The sequence below is a fragment of the Plecotus auritus genome (assembly GCF_963455305.1).
Source record: "Plecotus auritus genome assembly, chromosome: 8".
Lineage (NCBI taxonomy): Eukaryota > Metazoa > Chordata > Mammalia > Chiroptera > Vespertilionidae > Plecotus > Plecotus auritus.
In genome coordinates, this window is record NC_137782.1 from 113,936,858 (window position 1) to 113,962,218 (window position 25,361).

At 54.8% G+C, this 25,361-nt stretch overlaps 1 protein-coding gene across 4 annotated transcripts in view; it reads left to right on the forward strand.

Annotated features, from left to right (window-relative positions):
- The window catches only part of KCNIP3 (potassium voltage-gated channel interacting protein 3), a 67,193-nt gene that overhangs the window by 24,588 nt on the left and 17,244 nt on the right, over positions 1-25,361 (forward strand). Inside the window, exon 1 of one of the 4 annotated variants that reach the window (XM_080683811.1) lies at positions 20,183-20,624. The exons of the other annotated variants lie outside the window; for them this stretch is intronic. Coding sequence (XP_080539937.1) covers positions 20,522-20,624 — 103 coding nt within the window. The 5' untranslated portion in view covers positions 20,183-20,521. Of the gene's footprint in view, positions 1-20,182; positions 20,625-25,361 lie in introns of those variants that run through there. 4 annotated transcript variants of the gene reach the window in all.

Sequence of the window (25,361 nt, forward strand, 5' to 3'; positions counted from 1 at the left end):
TGGACCATTTTCATCTTAAGCCACCAGCTCTGCATTTTCTGACATTAACCCTCTCCCCACTCAGCTCCCTTGCCTCTGCACAACTTTGGCTATCATCTCTCATCCAGGACTTATCCTTGCATCCTGGCTGCTGATGCCCTGAGCTAAGCCTAGGACAGTCTGGGACCCTCTCTCCAGCAGGCATCCCCTCCCCCTGCTGCCCATGAGTGCCTGCCCAGGTATGGGCTCTGTGTGCCTTGGGGTGGCAGTGGTTCCTTCTGGAATCACCCCAGAGGCCTCAGGAGGCCTAGGGCGTTACACAGGAAGGCTTTTCTTAGCCGTCTTCCTCGGTGTGAATGAGGGGACAGGCTCCGAGAGGGGCCATGCCCACACCCTGGCTTGTGCCCGGCCTGGGATATAATGATCTGAAACAAATGCTCCCTAATACGGCAGACCAGGCTGCTGACCACGGTTCCCCGGCCGGCAGGGTCTTCGAGGTCAAACGGGAAGGATGGCAGTAGACTGGCTGTCAGACTGTCAGTAAATTCCCTCCCATTGGTGCATGTCCTCCTTCTCTTTGAAAGGATGCCACAGACAGAGAGCAGTTTGTTTTTTGTTTATTTTAGTGCCCTTGCATTGCAAACTAAAAGGTGACACTTTTATAGCCTCTTCCAAATCTGGGGGAAATAGGAGGGGAAGCTGGAAGCCTTGGGACCACATTCGAAGCCCCTTGCCCTGCTGAGGCTGGAAGGTTAGAAAAGAGCAGTGATAGGAGTGAGAGGCAGAGGCCAGGGATGGATGGGGAGGGCAGGTGTCCTGGCTGGGCCTCAGGGACCACATTCTCCCCCACCTCCCTTCAGAGCAAGCTGTGGCCATCTGGTGGGGGTCCACGGGCCTGGGTCCCCACTCTGCTGGCCGAGAACTGTCCCTCCCAGAGAAGGACAAGCTGAAGACTGGCCTGAGCCGTGACCAGAATCTGGGGAGCGGGGGGTGGGGTGTGAGCGGTGGGGGAGGATGGCTGAGACTGCACAGGCCCCAGGACAGAGTGCAACCGAGAGTAGGCCAGTGGATAACTGAGGGAGGAGGAATAAAGCGAAAGGCAGAGAGGAGCAACCAAGGAAGCAGCCACCCAGGTGTACTGAGCCGCAGTCCTGCAGGAGGGGGAGCCAGGGAAGTCTGCACCACTTACGTTTCCAGAAAGAAAGGAGAGAGAGCAGGAAGGATGGCTCACGTGAGGCTCCCCCAGTCAGGTGGGAGGCTGCCTCCCCCAAAACAGAGGATCTGCCCCAAAAAGGGAGTGAAGAGCCTGGGGCAGGTGGGTAGGGCTAAAGGGGAGGGCCAGGAGCTTAGCCTTGGGGTGGAGGGTGAGGTGCCTGCCCCCGCCAGCTCTGCCCCGTGGACCATGACCCTGCAGGTCACTCCTCCACCTATGAGCATGGGGGCGCGTGCCAGGTGGTGGAAAGCACCGGAGGGAGCTGCTCCTCATCCATCCCTCCCTGTTCCTTCCCTCATCCTCACTGTCCTCCCGGCGGGTCTCTCCCTGGAGGGGCTCCTCCAGCACACGCTCCTCCCCGCAAGCAGCCAGAGGAGCGTCACAAATGAATTCCTCTCTTGCCCAAGCCCCTGGGTGGCGCCCCTTCACCTTGAGAAACCCAGAGCCCCTGGAGGTCTCCCGCCTGCTGCTCCTCAGCAGGAGCCTCGGTGGGGTCCTCTCTGCTCAGAGCCTCTGCAGGGCTGCTGGTTCTCCCCCTTCAGGCCCGTTCAAATGTCACCTCCTCCGAGCACTTGCTCTGTGGTACCACCACAAGCCCGGCATGCACCAGGTGCCCGATCAAATGGCATCGGACAAAGCCGCTCTCTCTTCTGGGGATCCAAGCCACCTGCTCACTGGCCCTGGAGCTTTTCCGCAGGGAGAACAAGCAGGACTTCAGGTTGCCCAGCTGGTCCAGGGCTAGGCACCCTGAGAACCAGACCCTCTGCTGCCTGTGCACCACACTAACCACACCTACTTTGGCCTTGCAGCCAGGGTCCCATCACCCCCTTTGCATTTGGGAATCCTGGTCCAATGGCTCTGAGGTGACAGGCAGGCCCCCTGCCTGCTCTTTAAGAAAGTGTGCGCACACACGCACACTCAGGTATGCCTGGAAGCAGGTCATTGTTTCACTTAGAGCCAGTTTGTGAGGCTTCTGAGCACCTGCCAGGCCAGAGTGAGGGGCCATCCCAAGAGAGGGACCGGTGAACAGAGTGGGTTCTGTGTGTCCCATGGTGCTGGGACCACAGCTCTGCCCTCAGTCAGGCCTCACTCATGTCCTGCATGGTGGGCAGTTCCAGGAGCACCTGAGACTTAGGGAGCCAATGGTTTGTCCATCTGTGCACCCAACACATATCTGTGAAGCGCCTCCTGAGCCTGGCACAGACCAGGGCATGAGCCCAGCTGGAAGGGAAGAGGAGCCAGGGGGCCCTTCCTCTCCAACCTCTCCTCCTTGCAGGGCCCTATCTGACCCCATCCCCAACACAGCTGGGCACCTGCTATAGTGGGGCCAGCAAGGCCAGGCCTGAGCTGGGGTATTTGAGACCTGTTGCAGCCTGTGCTGGACAAACCTGAGGCTCACCATGCCCTACATCCTCTGATGTAGTTTTTCCTTGCCCACCCCTACCCCCCTGATTTTCCCCAGGCCTGGGGAAATGGATCACATACAGTGGCAGACTCTACCCCGCCCCCAGGCCTGTGACTTGGACCTGCTGAGTTCTCATGGCACAAATGGGGAAACTGAGGCCTGGAAAGAGAATGGGAACTATGCAGGCACAGGTCTGGGGACTCCCAGGTCAGTGCTCTTTCCTTTGCTCCCCACAGGTGTCTCAGCCTCAGTGTCCCTCAGTGTCTCAGCACTCCGAGGAGGGTGGTGGGCGCCCTGTGGGTGGCTGAGCTACGTCTAAGCATGGATCTCATGAGGAAAGTGTTGAGGGGAGTCAGTGGGGAGGCCAGAAGCCAGGTGCTAGCTTGGCTGTGTTCACTGTACATGCATGCATGTGTGTGTGTACATAAGCATGTGCGTATGTGTGTGCACACGCTTACTATCTGCAGGTTCTCTGTGATCGATGTGGCCTGTGAGATTGCCTATTGGGTGAGGGTGGGGAGACCAGGTACTGTTCTTGCAGCAACAGCCTCACCCGCGATCAGAGGGTCCTTAGAGATTGGCTGACTGACCACTGGGGCAGCCTGGATGGTGCAGACCCCGTGGAGCCAGGATCTCAGGGTGGAGGGCTGCTGCGTGTAACATGCCTTGGCAGAGGAGTAACAAGCCAGGCACCTTTTAGGCTGTGGCCTTTCTCAACTCTTAGACATGTGTCCTTAGGCGTGTCAGCTGCTGGCTGGTGGGGGCTGAGCACCTCTTTCTGGCCTATGGAAAGATGAGAGGGTGCCATGGAGAAGGCGGGAAAATAGAGATTGGGTGAAGGGTTCTAAATGCAACCCAGAGGGTTCCTAGAAAGGGTGGGAGGAGCCTGGGCTGCAGTCCTGGCTGTGCCACTTACCAGTGAGGTTACCTTGGGCAAGTCACTTCACACCTCGGATCCTGTTTCCTCTTCTGTGAAATGCGGAGTGATGCTAGAACTCTCCTCTCTGGTGGCTGTGAGGAGGAAATAAGACGCAGCCCTTAGCCCAGGAGCGCCCGCACCTGGTGAGTGCTCAGTAAATGCTCTGGCTCCTGGCCCCAGGCTGAGCCTCATACCGGCCATCTCACACTGACGGGGCTACTGTCAGAGCACTCACATCTGACGTTTAGGCTGGTTCTGTATTCTACCTAAGCAAGGTCTGGGCTAAGACCAGAGCCCCTGGCACCTGCCCCAGATGGGCCTCATCTCCCACCCCCTGGGCCCAGGCCAGCGGGACCGGAATTTGCCGAGTCCGCCCTGGGTGTGCTCTGTGCACTGAGGTGGGCGTCACCAGCCCATTTTACAGATGTGTCCTGAGGTTGAGTGGCCGCCCCAAGTGACCAAGCAAGAGGGCCCCTCGGCATCTGACCGCAGAGCCCGGTCCCACAAGGAGCCCCTCACTTGTGGCTGCCAGCAGGGGACATGGCAGGGGGCTGAAGCTGCACCCCTCAGGCAGCCTGATGGGGAGTCTGTTGGGCAGGGACCCCTGTTAAGTACGCACTGGAGCACATTCACATAAGCTGAGTAAACCTTTGCAGCCATTATGGCGATTGATCGGTTCGATCCTGGGCGCTGCTGGGCAAGCCCTGCTTACTCATGCTTTCTTAAAAACAGCCTCTGCTCTCACATGGCATTAATAATTCAGCTCCTAATAGTCTCCAAGAGCAAACCTGAAAATGCCAGCTCAGGGCCTTTGTCCCTCTCTGCTCCTCCTCCCTGCCCGTGGCCCTCATCCCCCTTCTGCTTCAGACCCAGGCCTCCATGCCCACCTGTGAGCACTCCCAGAGGGGCTCGGCCCGGGGCATCTGGTGTTTCCCACAGCAGGATGAGGAGGAGAAAGAAGGGGAGGGCCTGGAGTAATTGAGCTGCAGGGCTGAGGGGGGAGGGGCAGGGGCAGGGAGGTCTGGTCACTGCTCCCCAGGGACCCCTGCAGTGCGGAAGAATGGGGGGCTAGTGGGGGCTGAGCACCTCTTACTGGGGAGGCCCTTCCTGAATGGGTCCCTAGACAGGGCCCAGGCCAGCAATGCTCCTGCCGTGGGCTGGGGAGTGGGGTGGAACAAGTATTTATAGCATCTCCTGGGTGTGAGTCTCCTGTGCTGGGCCTCGCGGCTGTTGGTGCTCCCTGGCATCTTCTGGGGCCATCTTTGAACACGGGTGGTCTGGGAGGCTGCCCAGACTAGAGGCCACTGATAGTACCACTGAGCCCCACTTCCCTTCTTCCTCGAGGCCCACCCAGGGTGACCAGGGTGCAGGGAAGAATCGCCTGAGCCCCCAGGCAGAGCGCTGGCCCCGTGAGATCCTCATGGCCATGCAGGCCAGGCTGACGGAAGTGGACACCATGGCAGCAAGGAGGGGACCAGTGTGTGGTGGCCCGTCCTGGGTCAGCAGCCACCTCTGCAGAAGGACCACTGGGCCAGGGCACCAGCGCTGTGGCCCCCAATCTTGGGCTGGCATGGTCCCATGGAAACTTCTGGAACTCCTCTTCCCTCCAGCCCCAAGCCAGGCCAAGAGCATCCAGTGGTACATTTACTCAACAAGTAGTGGAGTGTGTCTGCCAGGTGCTGCCCTGGGCCCTGGGGACACCGCAGGGAACTGGACAGATCAAAACCCCTCTAGAGGGTACAGCCTATCATGGGAGATGGGTAAATAAATGATATGTTAGAAAGGATATTAGAAACAGCTGCAGAAATTACACAGGGAAGGGAGGAGGGGGGATACACAGGGAAGGGTTTGGAGAGAAGGTGAATAAAGACCCGAGGGGAGGGAGAGCCAAAGGGAACACTCTCTGGGCAGAGGTGGGAGAGCTGGCATGTCTAGGGGCAGGGAGGGGGCCCAGGTGGAGATGCCCCATGTGGAGAAGGGCCTGGGGGCCACCGTGGGGCCTCAGCTGCTCCTGGCAGTGAGGCAGAACCCAGGGTCTGAACGGCTGGGCCAGGAGCTGCCTGCCGCCTGAGCTGGCCCTGTGGCTGCTGGTGGAGGGGAAGCCTCAGGGCCCAGGAAGGAGCTGGGGCACTCAGGCCCCACGGGCTAAATAGGTGGTAGGAAGCAGGAGGGCCTGGAGGCATTTGAGAGTGGAGCTGACAGGATTTGCTGATGGCAGGAACATCCGGTGCAAGGGAAAGAGAGAAGCTGAGGCTCACATGGGTGAATGTTGGGTCCTGAGCACCTAGAGGTCCGGGCAGTTATTTACTGTGGAGAGCACAGAGGAGCAGCGTGGCGTGGGGAAGGGCCTGGTTAGATGTAAGGCATCTGCTGGTGTCCTAATGAGTGTTAAGCCGCAGTTAGCAGCTGGGATGTGAGGGAGGCTGGACTGGAGAGAGAACATTGGGAGCCTTTGCACATAGACAGGATTTAAAGCCAAAAGACCTGACAGAGTGATCCAGGGCCAAGTCAGGCACGCAAGTGCCGTTTAAAGGTCTCCGGCTCTTGCACCCATGCCCTGAGCTCAACCCCTGTCGTCTACAGCAGGTTTCCATTGTTTATTCCGTCCAGAAAGGCACCATCGATGTTCCAGAAAGTCACCTCCATCCTGTTCTAACTACTGACTGGGCTGGGTGAGGGCTCGCAGCATTTCACGTTCGTGTTGAGCTGGAGGTGGGCCCCTGGCTCAACCCGGCCAGTGAGACCCTGCCCAGGTCTTCTGACAGTGAGTGGCCCCATGTCTGGAGCAGAGAGGCTGTGACATGCAGGCCTGACACTAGTAGCCAAGTGTCAAGCCACGTGAAAGAAACATTTGGGGAGAGTAAGGCTGACATGCTGAGTGGGAGTGAGAGAAGTGAGAACATGGTTTGAGCTCACGCTTCTGATCATTTCTGTCCCCTTCTCTTCCTGAAGTTTGGTTTAAGGGACAACAAGTCCCTCTGCCTGAGCAAGGTGAACTGAGGAGCCCTAATATAGCACCTCAGCAGTCAGATGGTGAGGGGCGTGTGGACAGGACACCAGGGAGGCCAGTACACACCTGGCCTGGGCAAGTGTCACCTTCAGGAGAATTTGCTGCACACCACCTGAGAGAGGCGTTAGTGAGGTGAAGCTCTGGCTGCTACTTGACACGTGCTAGGAGAGTTCACGTGTTAGGAGAGTACACATGTTAGGAGATTACATATGTTAGGAGAGTACATGTGTTAGGAGATTACATATATTAGGAGAGTACATGTGTTAGGAGAGTACACGTGTTAGGAGAGTACATGTGTTAGGAAAGTACTCATGTTAGCAGAGTACACGTATTAGGAGAGTACTCATGCTAGGAGAGAACACGTGTTAGGAGAGTACACGTGTTAGGAGAATACACGTGTTAGGAGAATACACGTGTTGGGAGAGTACATGTGTTAGGACAGTACACGTGTTAGGAGAGTACACGTGTTAAGAGAGTACTCATGTTAGGAGAATACTCGCGTTAGGAGAGTACACATGTTAGGAGAGTACAAATGTTAGGAGAGTACACGTGTTACGAGAGTACACGTGTTAGGAGAGTATATATGTTAGGAGAATACTTGTGTTAGGAGAGTATATATGTTAGGAGAATACTCGTATTCGGAGAATACACATGTTAGGAGAGTACTCGTGTTAGGAGAGTACTCGTGTTAGGAGAATACACGTGTTAGGAGAGTATACGTGTTAGGAGGGTACACGTGTTAGGAGAGTACTCGTGTTAGGAGAGTACACGTGTTAGGAGAGTACACGTGTTAGGAGAGTAAACGTGTTAGGAGAACACACGTGTTAGGAGAGTACACGTGTTAGGAGAGTATACGTGTTAGGAGAGTAAACGTGTTAGGAGAGTACACGTGTTAGGAGAGTACTCATGTTAGGAGAATACACGTGTTAGGAGAGTACACGTGTTAGGAGAGTACATGTGTTAGGAAAGTACTCATGTTAGCAGAGTACACGTATTAGGAGAGTACTCATGCTAGGAGAGAACACATGTTAGGAGAGTACAAGTGTTAGGAGAATACACGTGTTAGGAGAGTAAATGTGTTAGGAGAGCACACGTGTTAGGAGAGTACTCGTGTTAGGAGAATACACGTGTTAGGAGAGTACACGTGTTAGTAGAGTAAACGTGTTAGGAGAGTACACAAACGTGTTAGGAGAGTACTCATGTTAGGGAGAGTACATATGTTAGGAGATTGGGCCAAGGCTGCGCCATGCACATCTGCTTCCATCTCTCCCATGGAGGACAGAAAAACAACCAGAAAAATGAAGAAGCGGTGCCCTCAGCGGGACAGAAGTTATTAAGAACCCCCAGAAGGGTCTCACACCGAAGGAGGAAGCTTGCACAAGTGCCGAGTGGGAAGCTTTCAGATTTGGGAGGGAGTGCACAGAGCAGGTGGGGTGCTGCAGTAGGGGTCCCTGGTGAGAGGCTGCCCCAATGCCCATCTGTGCATGAAGGTGCCTGCTGCAGACCAGAGCTAACAGGGGCATGCAGACCTGAGAGGCATGGCAGTGCCTGGCTGACTGGCTATGCTCAAGAAGCACTGGGCACCTTGTCCCAGAGGAGAGCCGTGGGTGTACCCCACACGTTGCACCACCACTCCCTTCACATGCAAACATAGACGTGTGTCTGAGAGCCACCCGGCTGAGGAAACAACACCGAAGAAATGGCATGAAGGGTAAACAGCAAATCAACAGTTACTAAGACAAGCAAAAGGGAAGTATAGACTAGAGTAGGTATAACTATTATTCTCAGAGAGCCTGGAGGACATTATATGCAGACAAAGACTCAACAACCTTGGATGTGAAAGCATAATTGCTGAAAGGTAGATGGTGTGAACAGCAGAACCATCAGACACATTAGTGAGCTTGCCTCTAGCCTAGAATTTCCATCAAGTTGTAGAAATGAAAAGATAAAGAGGCGAAAATGTAAAAAAGAATTAAGGGTCGTGGAGGAGATTTTCAGCTTTGATCTAAAAGCAGCTCTGGAAAGCAGGCACCGAGAGAGCAGAGCATAGGACACGGTCATTAAGAGGAAACGTGTATCTTGTCATTGAACCTTCCCAGCGATGCAGTGAGGGAGCCGCACTTGATACCCGAGAAACCCAGACGAAGCGAATGGGCCTGCCCGACTCCAAGCTGGGGTCATGGAACTAAGACAAGCTGCGCAGTCCCTGAAGCTCACGTGGCGGATGGATGTTAACATGTGTCTGTGGAAGGGATTCTGTGGGGGAACGCCTGTGAGAGGCGCCGGTCGGGTGCGGCTCAGCGAATTCGTGCACTGTGCGCGTTTTGAGGACAGGGTGCTGGGTAAGAGCCTGCTGGCTTAGGGATCGGTCAGACCTGGGTCCTCAACCCCCATCTGCCTCGTTCTTTTTGTGATATTTGGGAAAACTTTCTGCTCCTCTGGGTCTTGGTGTCCTCATCTGCTCAGTAGGAATCCTAACGACACCCCTGGCTGCTTCCCAGTTTCAGGGACTCAAGGAGATGATAGACATGGAACTGAGTGTATGAACATGGGAACGCCTGCCTCGTGGGGGTTCTATCACCATGTCCCCGTCTCCTTGCTGCTTCTCGCTCAGTTAAGTGGGCAGCTGTACACTTAACTTTTCATACACGACTTAGAAAGGTGGGCTGCGCACTCAGTTCTTCCAGGAGACGTGTGAGTGATGAGAAGAGACTGGAGTGCTCACTTCAGGGGAGTCCTGGGCAGCGCCGCCTACTTGTCCTGCTCCCTGGACCCTTGCGTACAGCACAGGGCAGCTCGACCCTTTTCCTGCTGGGTTGGGGTGGGGAAGGGTGTTCTTCCCTCCCTTTCAAGCCATTGCCAGGCTTTAGATGTCCCGGTCCAGGCCAAGGGAGGGCTGAGGAAGGAGTCTTGGCCAAGGCATTGAGCAGCTGGACTCTTCTCCCCACTGTGCCACGGGGACAAGAGGGGAGGGGAGGAGAAAGGAAGGGAATGGAAGGAAGGAAAGGGAAAGGGAAGGGAAGGGAAGGGAAGGGAAGGGAATTAAGGGAAGGAAGGGAAGGGGAGGGAAAGGAAGGGAAGGAAGGGAAGGGAAGGAAGGGAAAGGAAGGAAAGGGAAGGGAAGGGAAGGGAAGGAAGGGAGGGAAGGGAGGGAAGGGGAGGGAAAGGAAGGGAAGGGAAGGAAGGGAAGGGGAGGGAAAGGAAAGGAAAGGAAGGAAAGGGAAGGAAGGGAAAGGAAGGGAAGGGAAGGGAAGAGAAGGGAAGGGAAGGGAAGGGAAGGGGAGGAAGGGAAGGAAGGAAAGGGAAGGGAGGGAAGGGAAGGAAGGGAGGGAAGGGAGGGAAGGGAAGGGAGGGAAGGGAAGGAAGGGAAGGGAAGGGAAGGGAAGGGAAGGGAAGGGAAGGGAAGGGAAGGGAAGGGGAGGGAAGGGAAGGGAAGGGAAGGGAAGGGAAGGGAAGGGGAGGAAGGGAAGGAAGGAAAGGGAAGGGAGGGAAGGGAAGGAAGGGAGGGAAGAGAGGGAAGGGAAGGGAAGGGAAGGGAAGGGGAGGAAGGGAAGGAAGGAAAGGGAAGGGAGGGAAGGGAAGGAAGGGAGGGAAGGTAAGGGAGGGAAGGGAAGGGAGGGAAGGGAGGGAAGGAAGGGAAGGGAAGAAAGGAAAGGGAAGGGAGGGAAGGGAAGGAAGGGAAGGGAAGGGAAGGGAAGGAAGTAAAGGGAAGGGAGGGAAGGGAAGGGAAGGGAAGGGAAGGAAGGAAAGGGAAGGGAGGGAAGGGAAGGAAAGGAAGGGAAGGAAGGGAAGGGAGGGAAGGGAAGGGAGGGAAGGGAGGGAAGGAAGGGAAGGGAAGAAAGGGAAGGGAAGGGAGGGAAGGGAAGGAAGGGAAGGGAAGGGAAGGGAAGGAAGGAAAGGGAAGGGAAGGAAAGGGAAGGGAGGGAAGGGAAGGGAGGGAAGGGAAGGGAAGGGAAGGAAGGAAAGGGAAGGGAGGGAAGGGAAGGAAGGGAAGGGAAGGGAGGGAAGGGAAGGAAGGAAAGGGAAGGGAGGGAAGGGAAGGAAGGAAAGGGAAGGGAAGGGAAGGGAGGGAAGGGAAGGAAGGGAAGGGAAGGGAAGGGAAGGAAGGAAAGGGAAGGGAGGGAAGGGAAGGGAAGGAAGGAAAGGGAAGGGAGGGAAGGGAAGGGAAGGGAAGGAAGGAAAGGGAAGGGAGGGAAGGGAAGGGAGGGAAGGGAAGGAAGGGAAGGGAGGGAAGGGAGGGAAGGGAGGGAAGGGAAGGAAGGGAAGGGAAGGGAGGGAAGGGAGGGAAAGGAGGGAAGGGAGGGAAGGGAAGGAAGGGAAGGGAAGGGAGGGAAGGGAAGGGAGGGAAGGGAAGGGAAGGGAAGGAAGGAAAGGGAAGGGAGGGAAAGGAAGGAAGGAAAGGGAAGGGAGGGAAGGGAATGGAAGGAAGGGAAGGGAGGGAAGGGAAGGGAAGGGAGGGAAGGGAAGGAAGGGAAGGGAAGGGAGGGAAGGAAGGGAAGGGAAAGAAGGAAAGGGAAGGGAGGGAAGGGAAGGAAGGGAAGGGAGGGAAGGGAAGGGAAGGGGAGGGAAGGGAAGGGAGGGAAGGGAAGGGAGGGAAGGGAGGGAAGGGAAGGGAAGGGAAGGGGAGGGAAGGGAAGGGAAGGGAAGAGAAGGTAAAGGAAGGAAAGGGGAGGAAGGGAAGGGAAGGGAAAGGGAGGGAAGGAAAGGGAATCTCTATTGCCCTTGAAAGAAAGTCTGACCTCTCAGCTTGAACTCTGGCCCTGCCTGTCCCTGTCCCCCAACCCCCACCCCCCAGCTCTCCATGGTCAGTTATGCTAGCTCACATTTAGTCCCTGCCCCAGCTCACCCCTGCTCATGCCATGTCTTTCTTTGCCATCCTGGAGCTACGAAGCCTGGTCCATCTGCCCCAGATCCTCCTCACACCTCCTCTGCCTTCAGACCAGGGCCGTGAGTCTGGAGTGGGAGCTCCTCTGACGCGTGTCTCCTGCTGCAGTCTTTGCTCTGCCCTGTCCCAGCTCTTTCATGGTCTGTCTCCCTCTCTAGAGTGCAAGCTCCTTGAGCCAGCGCCTCGGCTGCCACATGAGTGCTGTGTCTGCAGCACAGAGCAGACACTCAGCAGAAGGCGTCAGTGGAATAACACAGGAATGCCCTTGGCCTCCTCTCACTCTGAGTCTTACACCTCTCCTCATGAAAGGAAGATTCAAAGGCCATGTTTCCTCCTCTGGGTCCAGCTAACAGACTCCTCTGGGCCCTGCCCTCCTCTGTGAAGGCCTCACAAGTACCCGCCCTTACAGCAGGGATGCTGGGCATTTCCAAGGAGTTTTTAGCACAGATGCTCAGATTAGAGTCCCAGTGCTTCCAGAAAGTGGTGGGTGGGGCAAGTCCTGTGGTCTCTGTTCTTCACAGCTGTGAATGGGGATGTTGATGGGGATGTTGTGAGGATCAAATGATATTATGCATGTGAGTGCCTAGGAAAGTAGCTGGCACCTAGTAAGCACTCGATAAATGGAGCTGCTACTATTACTATTATTATTAGCCAGTTCCCTCGCTTTTCTGAGCTCAGGGAGAAGGATGAACTGGCGAGACCCCCAGCCTGTGGGCAGCCAAGGTGGGACTCAGATCCAAGACCTCCAGCTCTCAAGCCAGGACTCTGCTTCTCCCTCAGCTTTCCATCTCCCATCCCCAGGCTTTGATTCCCAAGTCACTAACCTGCCTCCACCTGACTCAGGGCATCTGTAATAAACCCCGCCCTCCCCCCCTCCCCGCCCCAGCTGCCTGAGGCCACCGCAGAGGCTGAGATACTGGCACCAACTGTCCAGGATGGAAATTCCCCAAGACACCCGGGGGCCCTCAGCTCAAGTTCAAACAAAGAAATGCTTATGTCCAGACCAACAGCAAGAAAGGGACTTGGGAGCACTTAGCATCAGTGTCATAAAACATGAGGATTGATAACCCTGTGTGACTGGGGCGACTGCCAGGGGAACCAGCAAACTCTAGGTGGCCAGCGATACTTCCTAGTATCTGTGCGCAGGGCCCCAGCCAGGATTCAGCGGGGCATTAAGACACCAGGTAACATGTGCATGGAGCCCCCCGGTGTACAGAGCACACCCACAGGCATGGGTGCCCCTGATTTCCACAATACCACCACGAGGGGCCAGGCTGGGGTGAAGGAATGTCCCCTACTTTTGAGATGAGGAAATTGAGGCAGAAGGAGGGGAGAAGCAATGTAGCTTAGGTCACACAGCCCTGGATCTCCTGACTCATCATTACCCAGTCCTCTTGCAAACAGAGAGGTGGGAAAGCCCAGTTCTGGTCAAGAACATACATTTTATCCAAAGGGGCTCATGAACCAACATGGTGGACAATGTGCAAACGCTAGGCTCTGATGTGAAGTTGCTGAGAAGAGCCACAGTTGGCCTTATCCGGTCCTGCCAGGCTGGGGCTGGTTGGTTTCCCTGGGTTGGAGCTGAGTGAACCTAAGATGAGACCTAAGAAGAGGTGAAAAGTTCCACATGAGAGAGGGATTGGGAATCCTTGCATCACCTGTTCAATATTACTAGACTCTTGTAAACCCCAGGAACAATAGATGGGGGTTCGGCTATGCCCTGTCTGGGGATGGAGGCATGAAGACTGACCTTTTCTCCTGACCAAGGGGGAACCAAACAGGTGGCTGGGCAATCCAGAGAGTGTTCCCATAAGTCGGCAGTGACACCTGGAGATGCATCCGCACGGCCAGTAGCTCAGTCCTCTCATGGCTTCCAAGCCTTCCCAGGCCATGAGAACCAAGTGAATGAGAACTCTTTAATTAAGGAGCATGAAGGTGCTTATCTTCCAGAGACCACTGGCCTTGGTTCTGGCTCACGATTTTTGTGATGGTGAAAGACTTTTCCAGAAGCTGTTTCTGACGCGGGAGACTTCTCTCTTTAGTACTTCTTGAGGAATGTGTCTACAGATGACTATTTTCTTAGTTTTTGCTTACTTGGAATGCCCTAATTTATACCTCACCAGGACCACCCAGGAAGTGGCACCAAGGGAATCCAATTTTCCTTATCTCATGGTATTGCCCAAGCCCTCCAATTCAACAGACCCCCGGGGGCCACACAGAACCCATCCACATATTCTCTGCTCTGGCCCAATTTCAGATGAAATGTGGGAGGGTTATGGCTACAAGTAACAGAAAACCTCCATTCCTTTAGCTTCAATAATAAGGAAATGTACCATGTCACACCCAAGTCCAGCAGGAGGTGGCTCCAGGAGCAGTCAACTCTGACCAGCAGTATCATTAAGGACCTACGTTCTTGTATCTACACTGCCAGCAGCAACCTTATTCCCAGCCTGCTCCCCTCATGATCACAAGATAGATGCCTAGTGCCAGACATCACGTCCCAACATGACAATGTCCCAGGAAAGAAAAAGGGCCTTCATGTATGTCTGGGATGCTTTCTTTCATCAGCTTGTCAGATCCTCATAGCTCACTATGTGACTGACAGGCAGGTAATGCCACCAAGTGACCCCATTTTGCAAGAAGGAAAGGAAGGCTTGGAGAGATGGTGTGCCCTGGCCAACTCTGCCAATAGGTTAGGGTTGGACTAGGGCAGTGGTTGGCAAACTCATTAGTCAACAGAGCCAAATATCAACAGTACAACGATTGAAATTTCTTTTGAGAGTCAAATTTTTTAAACTTAAACTTTTTCTAACGCCACTTCTTCAATACAGACTCACCCAGGCTGTGATATTTTGTGGAAGAGACACACTCAAGGGGCCAAAGAGCCGCATGTGGCTCGCGATCCGCGTTTTGCCAACCACTGGACTAGGGACTCCGCCCTGATTCTCCTGGACACCAGTCCAGAAGTCTTGTTGGTGACATCAGTATAGCCTCTGCTGAAATAATTTGGGTAAGGCATCATCAGACATCCCATTAATTATTTCTTTTTAAATATTTATACAAGGCAGGTAATGCCAGTACCTTTGGGAAGCTTATAATCTAGTGGGAGGACAGAAACAAATGAACACACAAGTAAATATCTAAGTTCACATTGTGAAAACTGCCAAGAGGGAAAGGGGTAGGGCCATGATAGAGATTAACTAGAAGGAGGAGGTCAGGGAAGACACCACTTGCAGAAGTAACATTAGCTGAGACCCAATGGATGAGTTGGGTGCAAATGAGGAGGAAACCTGGCTGGTGCTGCTCAGTGGTTTAGCATCGACCCATGAATCAGGAGGTCATGATCCGATTCCTGGTCAGGGCACATGCCAGGGTTTCAGGTTCAAACCCCAGCGGGGGACATGCAGATGGCAGCTGATCAATGATTCAGAGGAGGAGGAGAAAGGAGAGCATACAGGCTCAGGGAAGAGTGTGCACAGAGATCTGGAAGTGAGAGTCCTGGGCTCACTCAGGTGGTTGCAAATGTGGCTGGGTTCATGTGATCCAGGGATTGGAGGGGCCAGGCCACATGGGTCTGGAAGGTAAGGCTGTTGTTGAATTAAAACCATAGGCTCTGGAGCTGGACTTCTTGGATTCAAATTCTGAAGCTGTGGTTTAACAGCACTGTGCCCTTAAGCAAAACATCAACCACGTGGTGCTTCCATTTCTTCCTCTTATCAAGTCTCTACCTTATCTGGAGCTGTGAGAAATGGAGATGATTGTGTTGAAGTGTCTCATGCATAATAAGTACTTGGTAGATGTCAACTGCTGTATGGGCCTTGTTAAGGATTTTGCTCCTTGTTCTGTAATGGAGGACCCCCCCCTTGAATGCAAGGAACAGCAATCCAACTCACTGGCTTGAGAAAAAATAGGGGGATTTATTAGCTCATATAATTTAAAAAATAAAGGTTTATTTATTTATTGTTAATCTTCACCCGAGGATATTTTTTCCATTGATTTTCAGAGAGACTGGAAGGGAGGAATGAAGAGAGAGAGAGAGAGAGAGAGAGAGAGAGAGAGAGAGAGAGAGAGAGGAGACACATTGATTGATTGCCTCCTACACGCATCCTGACCAGGGCCAGGGATCGAACTTGCAACCCAGGTGCATGCCCTTGACCAGGAATCGAACACACAACCCTTTTCTCTGTGAGCTGGCACTCTATCCACTGAGCCACACTGGCCAGGGCTAAAATATATAGGTTTATATGTGTCATCAGGCTTGGCTGGATCCAGGCACGTAGCACTCTCTCTCCACTGTTGCTCTGCTTTCCAGTGAGGTGACTACATTCTCAGGCTCCCTGTCACAGGTGGCAGGGTGGCCACTTAGCTACCATATGAAAGAGATCGCCTCTCTCCTGCTTGTCCCGGGGCCAGTCTCATGGAGGTCTCTCATTGTCTTAGTTCCCATCTGGTGCCCAGCCCTGAGCCAGTCACCATGCAGTGGAGAAGGAGAGTGGAGTAGGGAAAGAGGAATTGATGCTGAGAAGCCAGTTAGATCCCCAAAGGTACAAGATCACTGGCCTGAGGTTGGCAGGGTGTTCTAAAAGGAAATTGAGGTGCTGTTCCAAATCGTGAAGAAGCAGGCAGAGCAGGCAGCCACAGGCAGTGTTGAGTCAGAGAGATACTGGATGTTTTACACAGGGAGGGATAGACAGGGTCTGATGAATGGCTGCTGAATGGACAAGATGGGAGGAGGGCAGAGTAGAGGTGGGGAGAGGCATTGGGGATCAATGTCACAGTCTGGGAGAGAGGTGTGTTGGCGTGGCCAGGCTAGTGGCAGTAGAGCAGAGATGGATGAGAAAGAAGCACAGAGCCAGAGCTTGGTGACAGACTGGGCAGGAGTGGGGACAGGTGGATTGTAGGCCAAGAGCCAGGATTTGGCCCCAGCAGCTGAGACAGGGGGCTTCAGGGAGAGGAAGGTTGTGGGAGGGTTGATTTGGGGGGAAGAGTGAGAGTTCATTTTTAGATGCCCTGCATTTGAGCAGCCCTGAAAAATCCGTGGGCAGGAGTCCAGGAGGCATGTTTTTGGGGCATACTTGTCTGGTTCTTATAAAATACTAGCGGCCCGGTGCAGGAATTCATGCACATTGAAAGGAAATTAATTAGAAGAAACATTTTAGTATCGCTATTCGCCCTTTCTCTATAATAGAAGTGTCAACTAAATTCACGACCGACAATGACAGATCAAAACACAGGCGTGCAATTGGTGCCAGTGAGAGCTTTATATGTATTGTGCATGCGTGAGTCAACTTAGCCTTCTATATATATAGAATAAACTTGCTTAATTAGACCTGCTTTCTGATGTAGCTAAACTTTTTCCAGCCCAGTGAAGCACCCCAACTTCTCTTTTAGGTAATTGTCAGCAACACAGCAGTAAATATCAACATAAAGCATATTATTGTTGTAGAGCACGCAGGGAGACCAAAGGGTAAAATATTTCACTGCAGCAGTGTTTGACTATATTCTGCACAGTGAGAAAAACTGAAGTTGTTTTCAAAGTCCACCATTTCTTCCTTTCAGTCTGGTCAAGTTTCTAAGCTTTCTAAATCTCTGTTTTCTGGCTAATGAAAAGAAAATAGGATTCCACCGGGTCTCCTATCTACCTACTCCAGGACTTCTGTGAGGATCAAATGAGATGAGGCATGGGAAAATGCTTCACAGACATCTGGTTAAAATGTGAAATGTTTGTACCTGGCTATAAAGCAAGTCATGTTCCTGGGCTGAAGAAACTGCAAGGAGGCTAGTTGTCACTAGGGAGAGGAAGCCAGGCATTGTTATTACCCGGACGGACGCTTAACATATTAGCCTTTTATATTTATAGATAGAAGGATAAACAAATTGAATAATGGCGGTTCTGCCCAGTAGAATGCACGGGAACCAAGGGAAGCCTTCGCTCCAGGAACAACTTACTGAGCTGTTTGCAGGGAATGTGTTCTGGAACAATATCTGCCTGGTCTAGTCCCTCCCTTAAGAGTAAAAACTCCTAGGGAGCTAGGTGGTCAGGACCAGTAGGGTGGGGGCATGCAATGAATCTTAGTCCAATGGATGGGTCCCACTTCCCAGAGCTGACATGCAGCTGTGGTTAGACATGAGGAGCGTGGATGACATGGAAGACATCTGGGTAGACAGCCAAAACTCAATGCAGAATGACATGGCCAAGCAGCAGAGGCTTTGGGGGCTCTGAGGAGAAGGGGGTTAATGCAGGGCTGATGTGATCTGGGGTGGCTTCCTGGTGACAGAACTGGAGTGGCATCATCAGTGTGCCAGACAAAAGGAAGACCATGAGCTCAGGCGGGGGTGCAAGCCTAGGTGGAGTGTGCCCTGTCCTGCCCATAGCCGTTGGGTCTCTAAGAACTTTCTAAGTAAGATCAAGACACCAGGGCCTCTCTGGGCTTCCCAGACATCCTGAGATCTTCAAGTATGGGCTCGCCCCCAGCTTTCCCACTCAGCTGAGGAAGAGTGAGCTGTTCCCTACTCAGGGGCCTTCACCTTTCCCTACCTCTGTGGCAGCCCTCAGCACCCTGACCCGCAGAGATTTCTCTGTACCCCTCCCCTTAGCCCACTCCTTCCCTAAGGCAGGAGCACTGTCATAGCCTCTGCCACAGGAGGCTGCCACAGGAGGCCCTGGGGGATTTGGGGAGGAATGAATGCATGCCAGGGCAAATGGTCCCTGGTAGGGGAGTTAGAGGTGGCTGGGGAAGCCCTGGCTGGGCACTTCAAGGGTGTGGTGTGTACCTATGGGCCTTGGGGGCTTGTCTGTGTCTGCCTCCTTCTCCAGATCTAGGGAAGAAGCCAGCGTAACAGGGCCGGCCACCAGCCCAGGCTCAGTGGACCTGGACTGGCCTCAGAGCTGGCAGGCCCCAAGCTAGTGAGTGAGCAGGGAGTCAGCTTCCATCCATTAGGCCCGCAGCCCGACTGCCGATGCTGAGCGGACGTTCTGCTCTTGGCCCTGCTATCTACTTAGGCATCTTTAATATTTTACGCTGCAGAGCCAGGGGATCGATGTCTTGTTTATAGCTCAATGTTTATGGGCAGCCATTGAAGCTTTCACAGGGAAGATGTGCAGGAGCACCAGGGGAAACTGAGGCAGGAGAGCGGGGCTGGGGAAGCCCCAAGAGGACCCCAAGATGGCTTCCTTTGCTTGCTTGGTTCTCTGCCCTCCCACCACTGTCACATCTGGCACCCTGAACACACCCAGTTTCAGAACACACCCTAAAGGGCCATGCCGGCCCCTTAGGCCCCACCCAAGGAGGCTCTCACTTCTGGAGACTTTCACACACTCTAGTAACTTGCCTGATCCCGCAGAGCTGCCATCTCTGCATCTTAGCATCTCTGCTTACGCTGCCTTTGGCCATTGGAGACTCATTGCATCCCACTGAAATGGAATTGAAAACTGTGTTTACGGTGCTTTAAAAATGTCTCCAACAACTCAGACTTTTAACCAGTGTTAAATCGTGAGGTTGAACTGCGCGGCCCAAAGTGAGGATCCGTGCAGCCTCCTCCCCTTCCGTTTCCACAGAAGCAGTCTGCACCTGTGTCCTCACCCTAACCAACCCTCTAGGTCCCGCTTTCCTCCTCTGCACAACAGGGGAAAAGAAATGCCTCCGGGGGGAGCTCTCGAGTGTGCCAGGTAACCTTAAAGACTTGGCTCCTGTCGCTAGCTCCAGGGGGCCCTCCGCGCACAGCTGCACTTTCCCACCCGGCGACCAAGCTCTGTGCTGGATCACAAGTACCCGCTCAGGATTTGTGATGATTGAATGAATGCGTTGCAGAGGTTCCATAAGTAGGAGTTGCGATTGTTCAGGTCCCAGCTGCAAACAGGGTTCACGCTCACGGGCGTGGACCGCGTCCGGGTTTCCCTCCACTACTGCACGGGGAGGACAGAACTTGTCCGCAGGGCCATGCGCGTCTCGGCCCTTAAGCCCAGGGTGGTGCGCAGCGCCCACTGGAGGAGCACAGAGTAGCGGCCCTGAGTCTTGGAGTGTGGGCACTCGGGGGATCCCGGTTTCCGCCCTGCCGCGCTCCTCCTCTCCCCTCCTTTTCTACTTCCTTTCTGCCGCGTTTCTTTCCCACCCAGTGCCCTGGTCAGGAAAAAGGCAATCCACAAACTAATTGCACTCTCTTGCCCGGCCCGTGCGGAGCGCTTGGCATGCACTTAGCTCTTTCCCACAGTTGGAAAGGCAGGCAACAGACCCTCCTGGAGGAGGCTGAGGTTACGCAGCTAAGGCAGGACTTGAACTCAGCTTCGCGGACTCTAGTGCCAAAGTCCACACGACCTCTTAAAGCCTCGAGCGCACCCGGGTTTCCAGAACTGAAGAATTTTGGAGACCGGGGCCAAGTTTAATCTCTGGCTGAGGGCTGGACTATGGAAAACACCGGGCCAGAGGGCTCCCGGATCCTTCGAGGGCCAACTCTGTGCGGTGGCGACCAGCCTGCGCACCCTCATCCAGGGGAGGGAAGCCTGGACTCCAGGAAGCGATGCTGCCGCTCTCTTCTTCCCAGCCCCTCCCTGCACGGGAGGGGAAATCACCCAGACCGCGGCCTCCCGGGGCTGGCGGGGAAGCGGTGGCCAGGAGCCAGGCTCTGTCCGGGGCTGAACCTCTCGGGGCGGGGCCGCCTCCCCCCCCCGCGCCCTTCCCGGCCCGCGGTGGGGAGGGGGGGCCTTAGGGGACGCCTCCAGGGTGGTCGCCACGCCTAGGCCAATGAGCGTGCGGGGAGCAGCGATGGGGGCTGGGTGGCCAGGAGGGCCCGGGACCCTCGCATACCTGCTACCGCCGGGCTGGAGAGGGGAAGAGAGGCGCGGCGCCTGTGCGGGGCATGGAGGCGCCTCTGGCCCGAGCCACGGCCGCGCCTCAAAGTTTGCCGACTGACTCAGAAAGTTGCGCCCCGGATCGGCCGCCGCGCTGCGTCGCATCTCCGGGCCGGGCCCAGCTCGCTGCCGCCGCCCTGTGCGGGGCACCGGCCCCGCAGACACCCGCAGCCCCGCCTGCTGGGGGCATGTGAGCCGCAGCTTCCCCCAGAGCCGGCGGGCTACACCGGCCCGGCGCCTCGGAGGCAGCGCGCGGGCCGCCATGGGCATCCAGGGCATGGAGCTGTGCGCCATGGCTGTGGTGGTGCTGCTGTTCATCGCCGTGCTCAAGCAGTTCGGCATCCTGGAGCCCATTTCCATGGAAGGTACCGTGTGGTCCCGGCCCCGCTGCCCTCGGCCAGGGCCGGCGTCCGTGGGGAGGGAGCCGCACGCGCTTCGGTTGGGCACGCCTAGCTCCGCCGCCCGGGCAGCCTCCCGGCTCCGGAGCGCTGGCCTGGGACTAAGGGGTCAGAGAGGTCTTGGGCCGGAGTGACCTCCAAGGGAACGGAGCCGCGGTGCTTAAGGAGGGTGTGTGCGAGATGCCAGGTGGCACCGTGAGCCGCAGCCCTGGCCGTCTCAGGCCTCCCGGTCTGAGTCGTCCGCGATGAGCATAGCGGCTTAGGCCGCCCGGTGGCTGGAGGTGCTGCAGGGTGAAGACTGGAAGACCCTCCGCCCAGGGTGCTGGGCGGGGAGTAATATAAGGTCTCCGCTGTGCGTTCGGGGCTGTCCCTTTCGCCCCCATCCAACATCAGGCAAAGCTCAGGCCCACGGGATCAGTAACCAAATCCTCAGGCGCCACATTTCTGTCCCAATAAAATATTAACCGAGGAGACAAACCTACTCTTAAATCAGACACTGCTGGCTCCCCAAGACCCCTGGCAGACGCCTGCTTCCCAACCCTTGGTGCCTCCCTAACTACAGGCAGGTTGGGGGAGGAGCCCCTGCAGGGCACACCCATTCCGAAGGGGACCTTGACTCACCAGGGCTGTAACCTGTCCTCCTGAAGTACCAAAGAGGCAGTTGTACCCCTGGACTTCCGGGAAGGGGCCAACTGGTCCTGTTCATGTCACCTGTGTTCCCCTGCTGTCCTCTCAGAAGAGGATGGGCATCCACCTGCCTCAGCGCTCTTCTGACCTTGCCAGGGTCCAGCTCCTGGGACTGAAACCCAGAGGCTCCGGGAGGGGAGGCAGGGAACCTGGCCTTGTCTCTGAACTGTCCGCAGCCCCGTGGGGATGCACCCCAACCCGTGCAAAGGGCTGCTGAGGACAAAAAGGGCACAGGGCCAGGAAGCCAGGCTTGACCTCCATTCTGCCTTTTTTACCTGAAGTTCATGCCATGTGCCCTTCAAAACCCATCCCGCTCCATCACACCTTTTCTAGGTGAGTTCGGGCGGCCCAGATAGAAGAAACTTGCTCGGTTGGTTCTGAGAGCTAACATCTTAAACTTCTCACCTGGAGAGGAAACTTGTCCAAGCCAGGTCTGCACTTGGCTGGATGTTGACCCTGGCAGGGGTAGTCTGCCATGGGGAGCCTAGTGGGAGATGCAGGCGCTTGGGCTGAGGTGGGGGGCTGAGCACTCCACACTGCTGTGGAACCCTGCTTCTTGCCAGGCACTAGCATATCCTCTATTCTCTATCCTTTCCCAAAGGATAGGTGTGGTAGGTGTGGGGGAGTCTCACCTCCTTCCACCCGGTGGACCACGAAGGCTGTGATCACCAGGGGCTGCTCTGGCAGATGGGCGGCCGTAGGACAGTCAGGGATGTGGGTGAAGGTGCTACGGGGCATCTTGTTCACAGGTCTGCGCCAGACTGAAGTCAGCTGTTGTGATTCCTAAGGAGAATGGATTTCTACACAAGGTGGAGAGTATGCCCAAGACTACAGATGCTCTAGTCAATCCGCTAAAACACCCACCTCAGGCTCAAATTACTTTCTCTTTCTGGTATATTTGCCCACTTGTTCCCCTGAAGTTCTGGAGTCTGGATGCTGGGGGAGGAGCACAGCACCTCAGAGTCAGCCAGGTCTGAGCCAGGAGTCTGTCACCCACACATACTGGCCGTAAATCTCGCTTAACCTTTCTGAGCCTCAGTTTGACGCTCTATAGAGTGGGGCCAGTAATAATTCCTGCCCTATTATGCTGTGGCTGACTTGTATCTGGTCAGTGGGGCTGTCATGGCCCCAGAACTGTTCTTGGTGTGTGATAAATGCACAAGCTTGGTGAACTATTGCTGCCATCAATAACGAGTAATACAGTGATGAATTGTACTAACAGAAGTGATTCACTGCTGAAAACATCCTCTCACTCAGGCCCCTGCCTGCATCACAGGGAGAGGGTTGTATGTTTTTGATGCTCCTTGTTGATGGGGAGTAGGGCCTGGTAAGTGCCTGGAAGTGCCATTGGCCAGGCAGTGTCCAAGGGACTGTCAGATGGGCTGTGAGGAGCCCTAGCCCTTGGGCTCCAGCCTGGATGTGGGCTGACACAAAGGGAAGGGAGCTGGTGCCCAAGTTCTCTCCAAGCCTGTGTATGTGCACGTGCGTGCACACACACACACACACACACACACACACAGTGGGATGTGTCTCTTGTCCTCTCTGAGCCTCCGTAGTGCTCATCTGAAAGAGACCAGAGTTATGAGGCCCCTGGGGATTGTTAGGAACTAATGGATCCGGGTTGTAAGAATGCAGGTTTCTAGAAATAGATGCAGAAGTCGAAAGGCCGTCCTCTCTCTGCCCTGGTCTCCTGTCAGTCTCTGTCTCTGGTGACTCTGTCAGGGGGAGTTCCAGCCTGGTGTGGTCACCAGCTTACTGGGTGACTTTGGTGTACTGTAATTTCCACATCTGTGGAATGAGGATAGTAATAGACTACTTCCCCCCATCCACTACAAAGAGGTGGGGTGAACAACCGCACTTTGCAAAATTAAAAGTGGAACTCAGCTCTAAGATACTCTGAGGGCTGGGGCGTACCTAGGCTGACCAGCCTTGTTCTCAAGACCAACAGAGCCCTACCTCCAGACCTTTGTGTCCACACTTGGGGCCCAATGCTTGACTCTGGCTGCTTCTTATCTCAATTCAGGTTTGCTAAGTTCTAGGCCAGTAGTCGGCAAACTCATTAGTCAACAGAGCCAAATATCAACAGTACAATGATTGAAATTTCTTTTGAGAGCCAAATTTTTAAAACTTAAACTTCTTCTAATGCCACTTCTTCAAAATAGACTCGCCCAGGCAGTGGTATTTTGTGGAAGAGCCACACTCAAGGGGCCAAAGAGCCGCATGTGGCCCCCGAGCCGCAGTTTGCCAACCACTGTTCTAGACTAATAGCTCTCGGCTGAGGGCAGTTGCCCCTCAGTGGACATTTGGTAATGTCTGGAGGCTCATTTGTGAGGCCTGAGTGTAGATGGGTGAAGAGAAAAGAGGAGGGAAGGGGAGCGTGGGGCATGCTCATAACAGACCGGTGCATGGCCTGGTCTACCACCACTGTCTCTCCAGCGCAGCCCCATCCCTCCCTAGCTGCCTTCTTCCCACAGCACCCTTGGGGGCCTGGCCTTGCCAAGGTGACCTGGAGCCTGGAAGATCTGTGGCTACTCTTGGTTTGGGCCACTGTATTCCACCCATGCCCTCCTGGCTCACCTCCCCCCAGCACCCTCTCCTACCAATGTTGGATTTGCTCGGGGCGTCCTGGGCTCTCTTGTCCCTGGCAGGGGCCGCCGCTCTTGGTACACTGCAAGTCCATCAGTGTACTTTGATCCCTGACAGAGTTTTCAGATTTGGGGTGCTGATGACAACGGCTAGCCAGCATCTAGTGAGTGCTCTCTCAGGCACTCTGTGCGTATCATCATTCTGTCCTCATTTTAGGCTCATTTTATAGATGAGGAGACTGAGGCTCAGGGAGAGGAACTGACTTGCCAAGGGTACCCAATCAGAAAGTGGCAGAGCCAGGACCTTTCTGAACTTTGGCACACTGCGTGCATGTGTCAGATTCTGCAAGGCTGCGGGGGCCGTGTGTGCCCCAGCCTCTTACAGCACAGGTGTCAGGAGCTCAAAGTGGAAGCAGCTGCCTGGGTCCAAATCTAAAGTGGAAAGAGTCCCGCTCACAAGCCTTGTGAGGACCAACTGTGTGATCGTGAGCAAAGCTCAGGAAGCAGAGCGCGGCACAGAAGGAGCACATTGTAAGTGTCAGCTCCCATTGCTTTTGGCAGAAGTAACCTGGCCCAAAGGACCCGCAGGGTCACGCACTATTGACTGTGTCCAGATAAGCAACAGTTGAGCCAGAGGCTAGGGGGCGGGGCTTGCTCAAGCCCCCTGGCCTATAGCAACATCAAGCCTGGGGCTTCGGCCCACTTCCCTGTCCAGCAGAGGCCAGAAACCACGCTGCCAAGCCCACCTCTCTCTTCTCTTCCCCCGGAGCCAGCCCAGCAAACAGTAGCCTGGGCCAGTGGGGACAGGTGCCCGCCTGGACCTTACAGAGGACATAATGAAGGATGCGCACAGTGGTAAAGAGCCTGGCAAGTGCATGCTCCTTGCCCACTAACTTCTAGCACAGTCAGTGGTGTGTGACCCTGCAGTCACTTGGGCTCGGTCATTTCTGCCAGAAACGATGGGAGCTAACACACCCTGCTCCCTCAGAGCTGGGCACTGCTTTCTGCGCTCTGCATCTTAGCTCAGGGGTCTCCTTTCCCGATGATTATCTGTTTTAGACATTCTTCTTTTGTCAGCTGTGAACACTGGGCATTGTCTTCTCCCCTTCTGCTGAGTGTCTTTAACTGGCCTTTGTTGAACAGAAATCCTTCATTTTAATGGGATTGAATTTTTCTGTTTTTTCCTTTTTGGTTTGAGCTTTTGACGTTTTCAGAAGTCTTTTCCTACCATTTAGTTAGCAAGATACATTTTATTTGAATTCTGCAGCTCACCTTTCATATTTGGGTCCTAGTTCATCTGGAGCCCACTTTTGCACGTGGCATAAAGGGATCCAGATTCATTTTCTGAATGTGGGGAGCCAGCTTTCTTAACTCCATCGACTACACAATCTGACCTCTCTTCAGTCTCCTGCAAAGCCCCCTCCATCCCTCT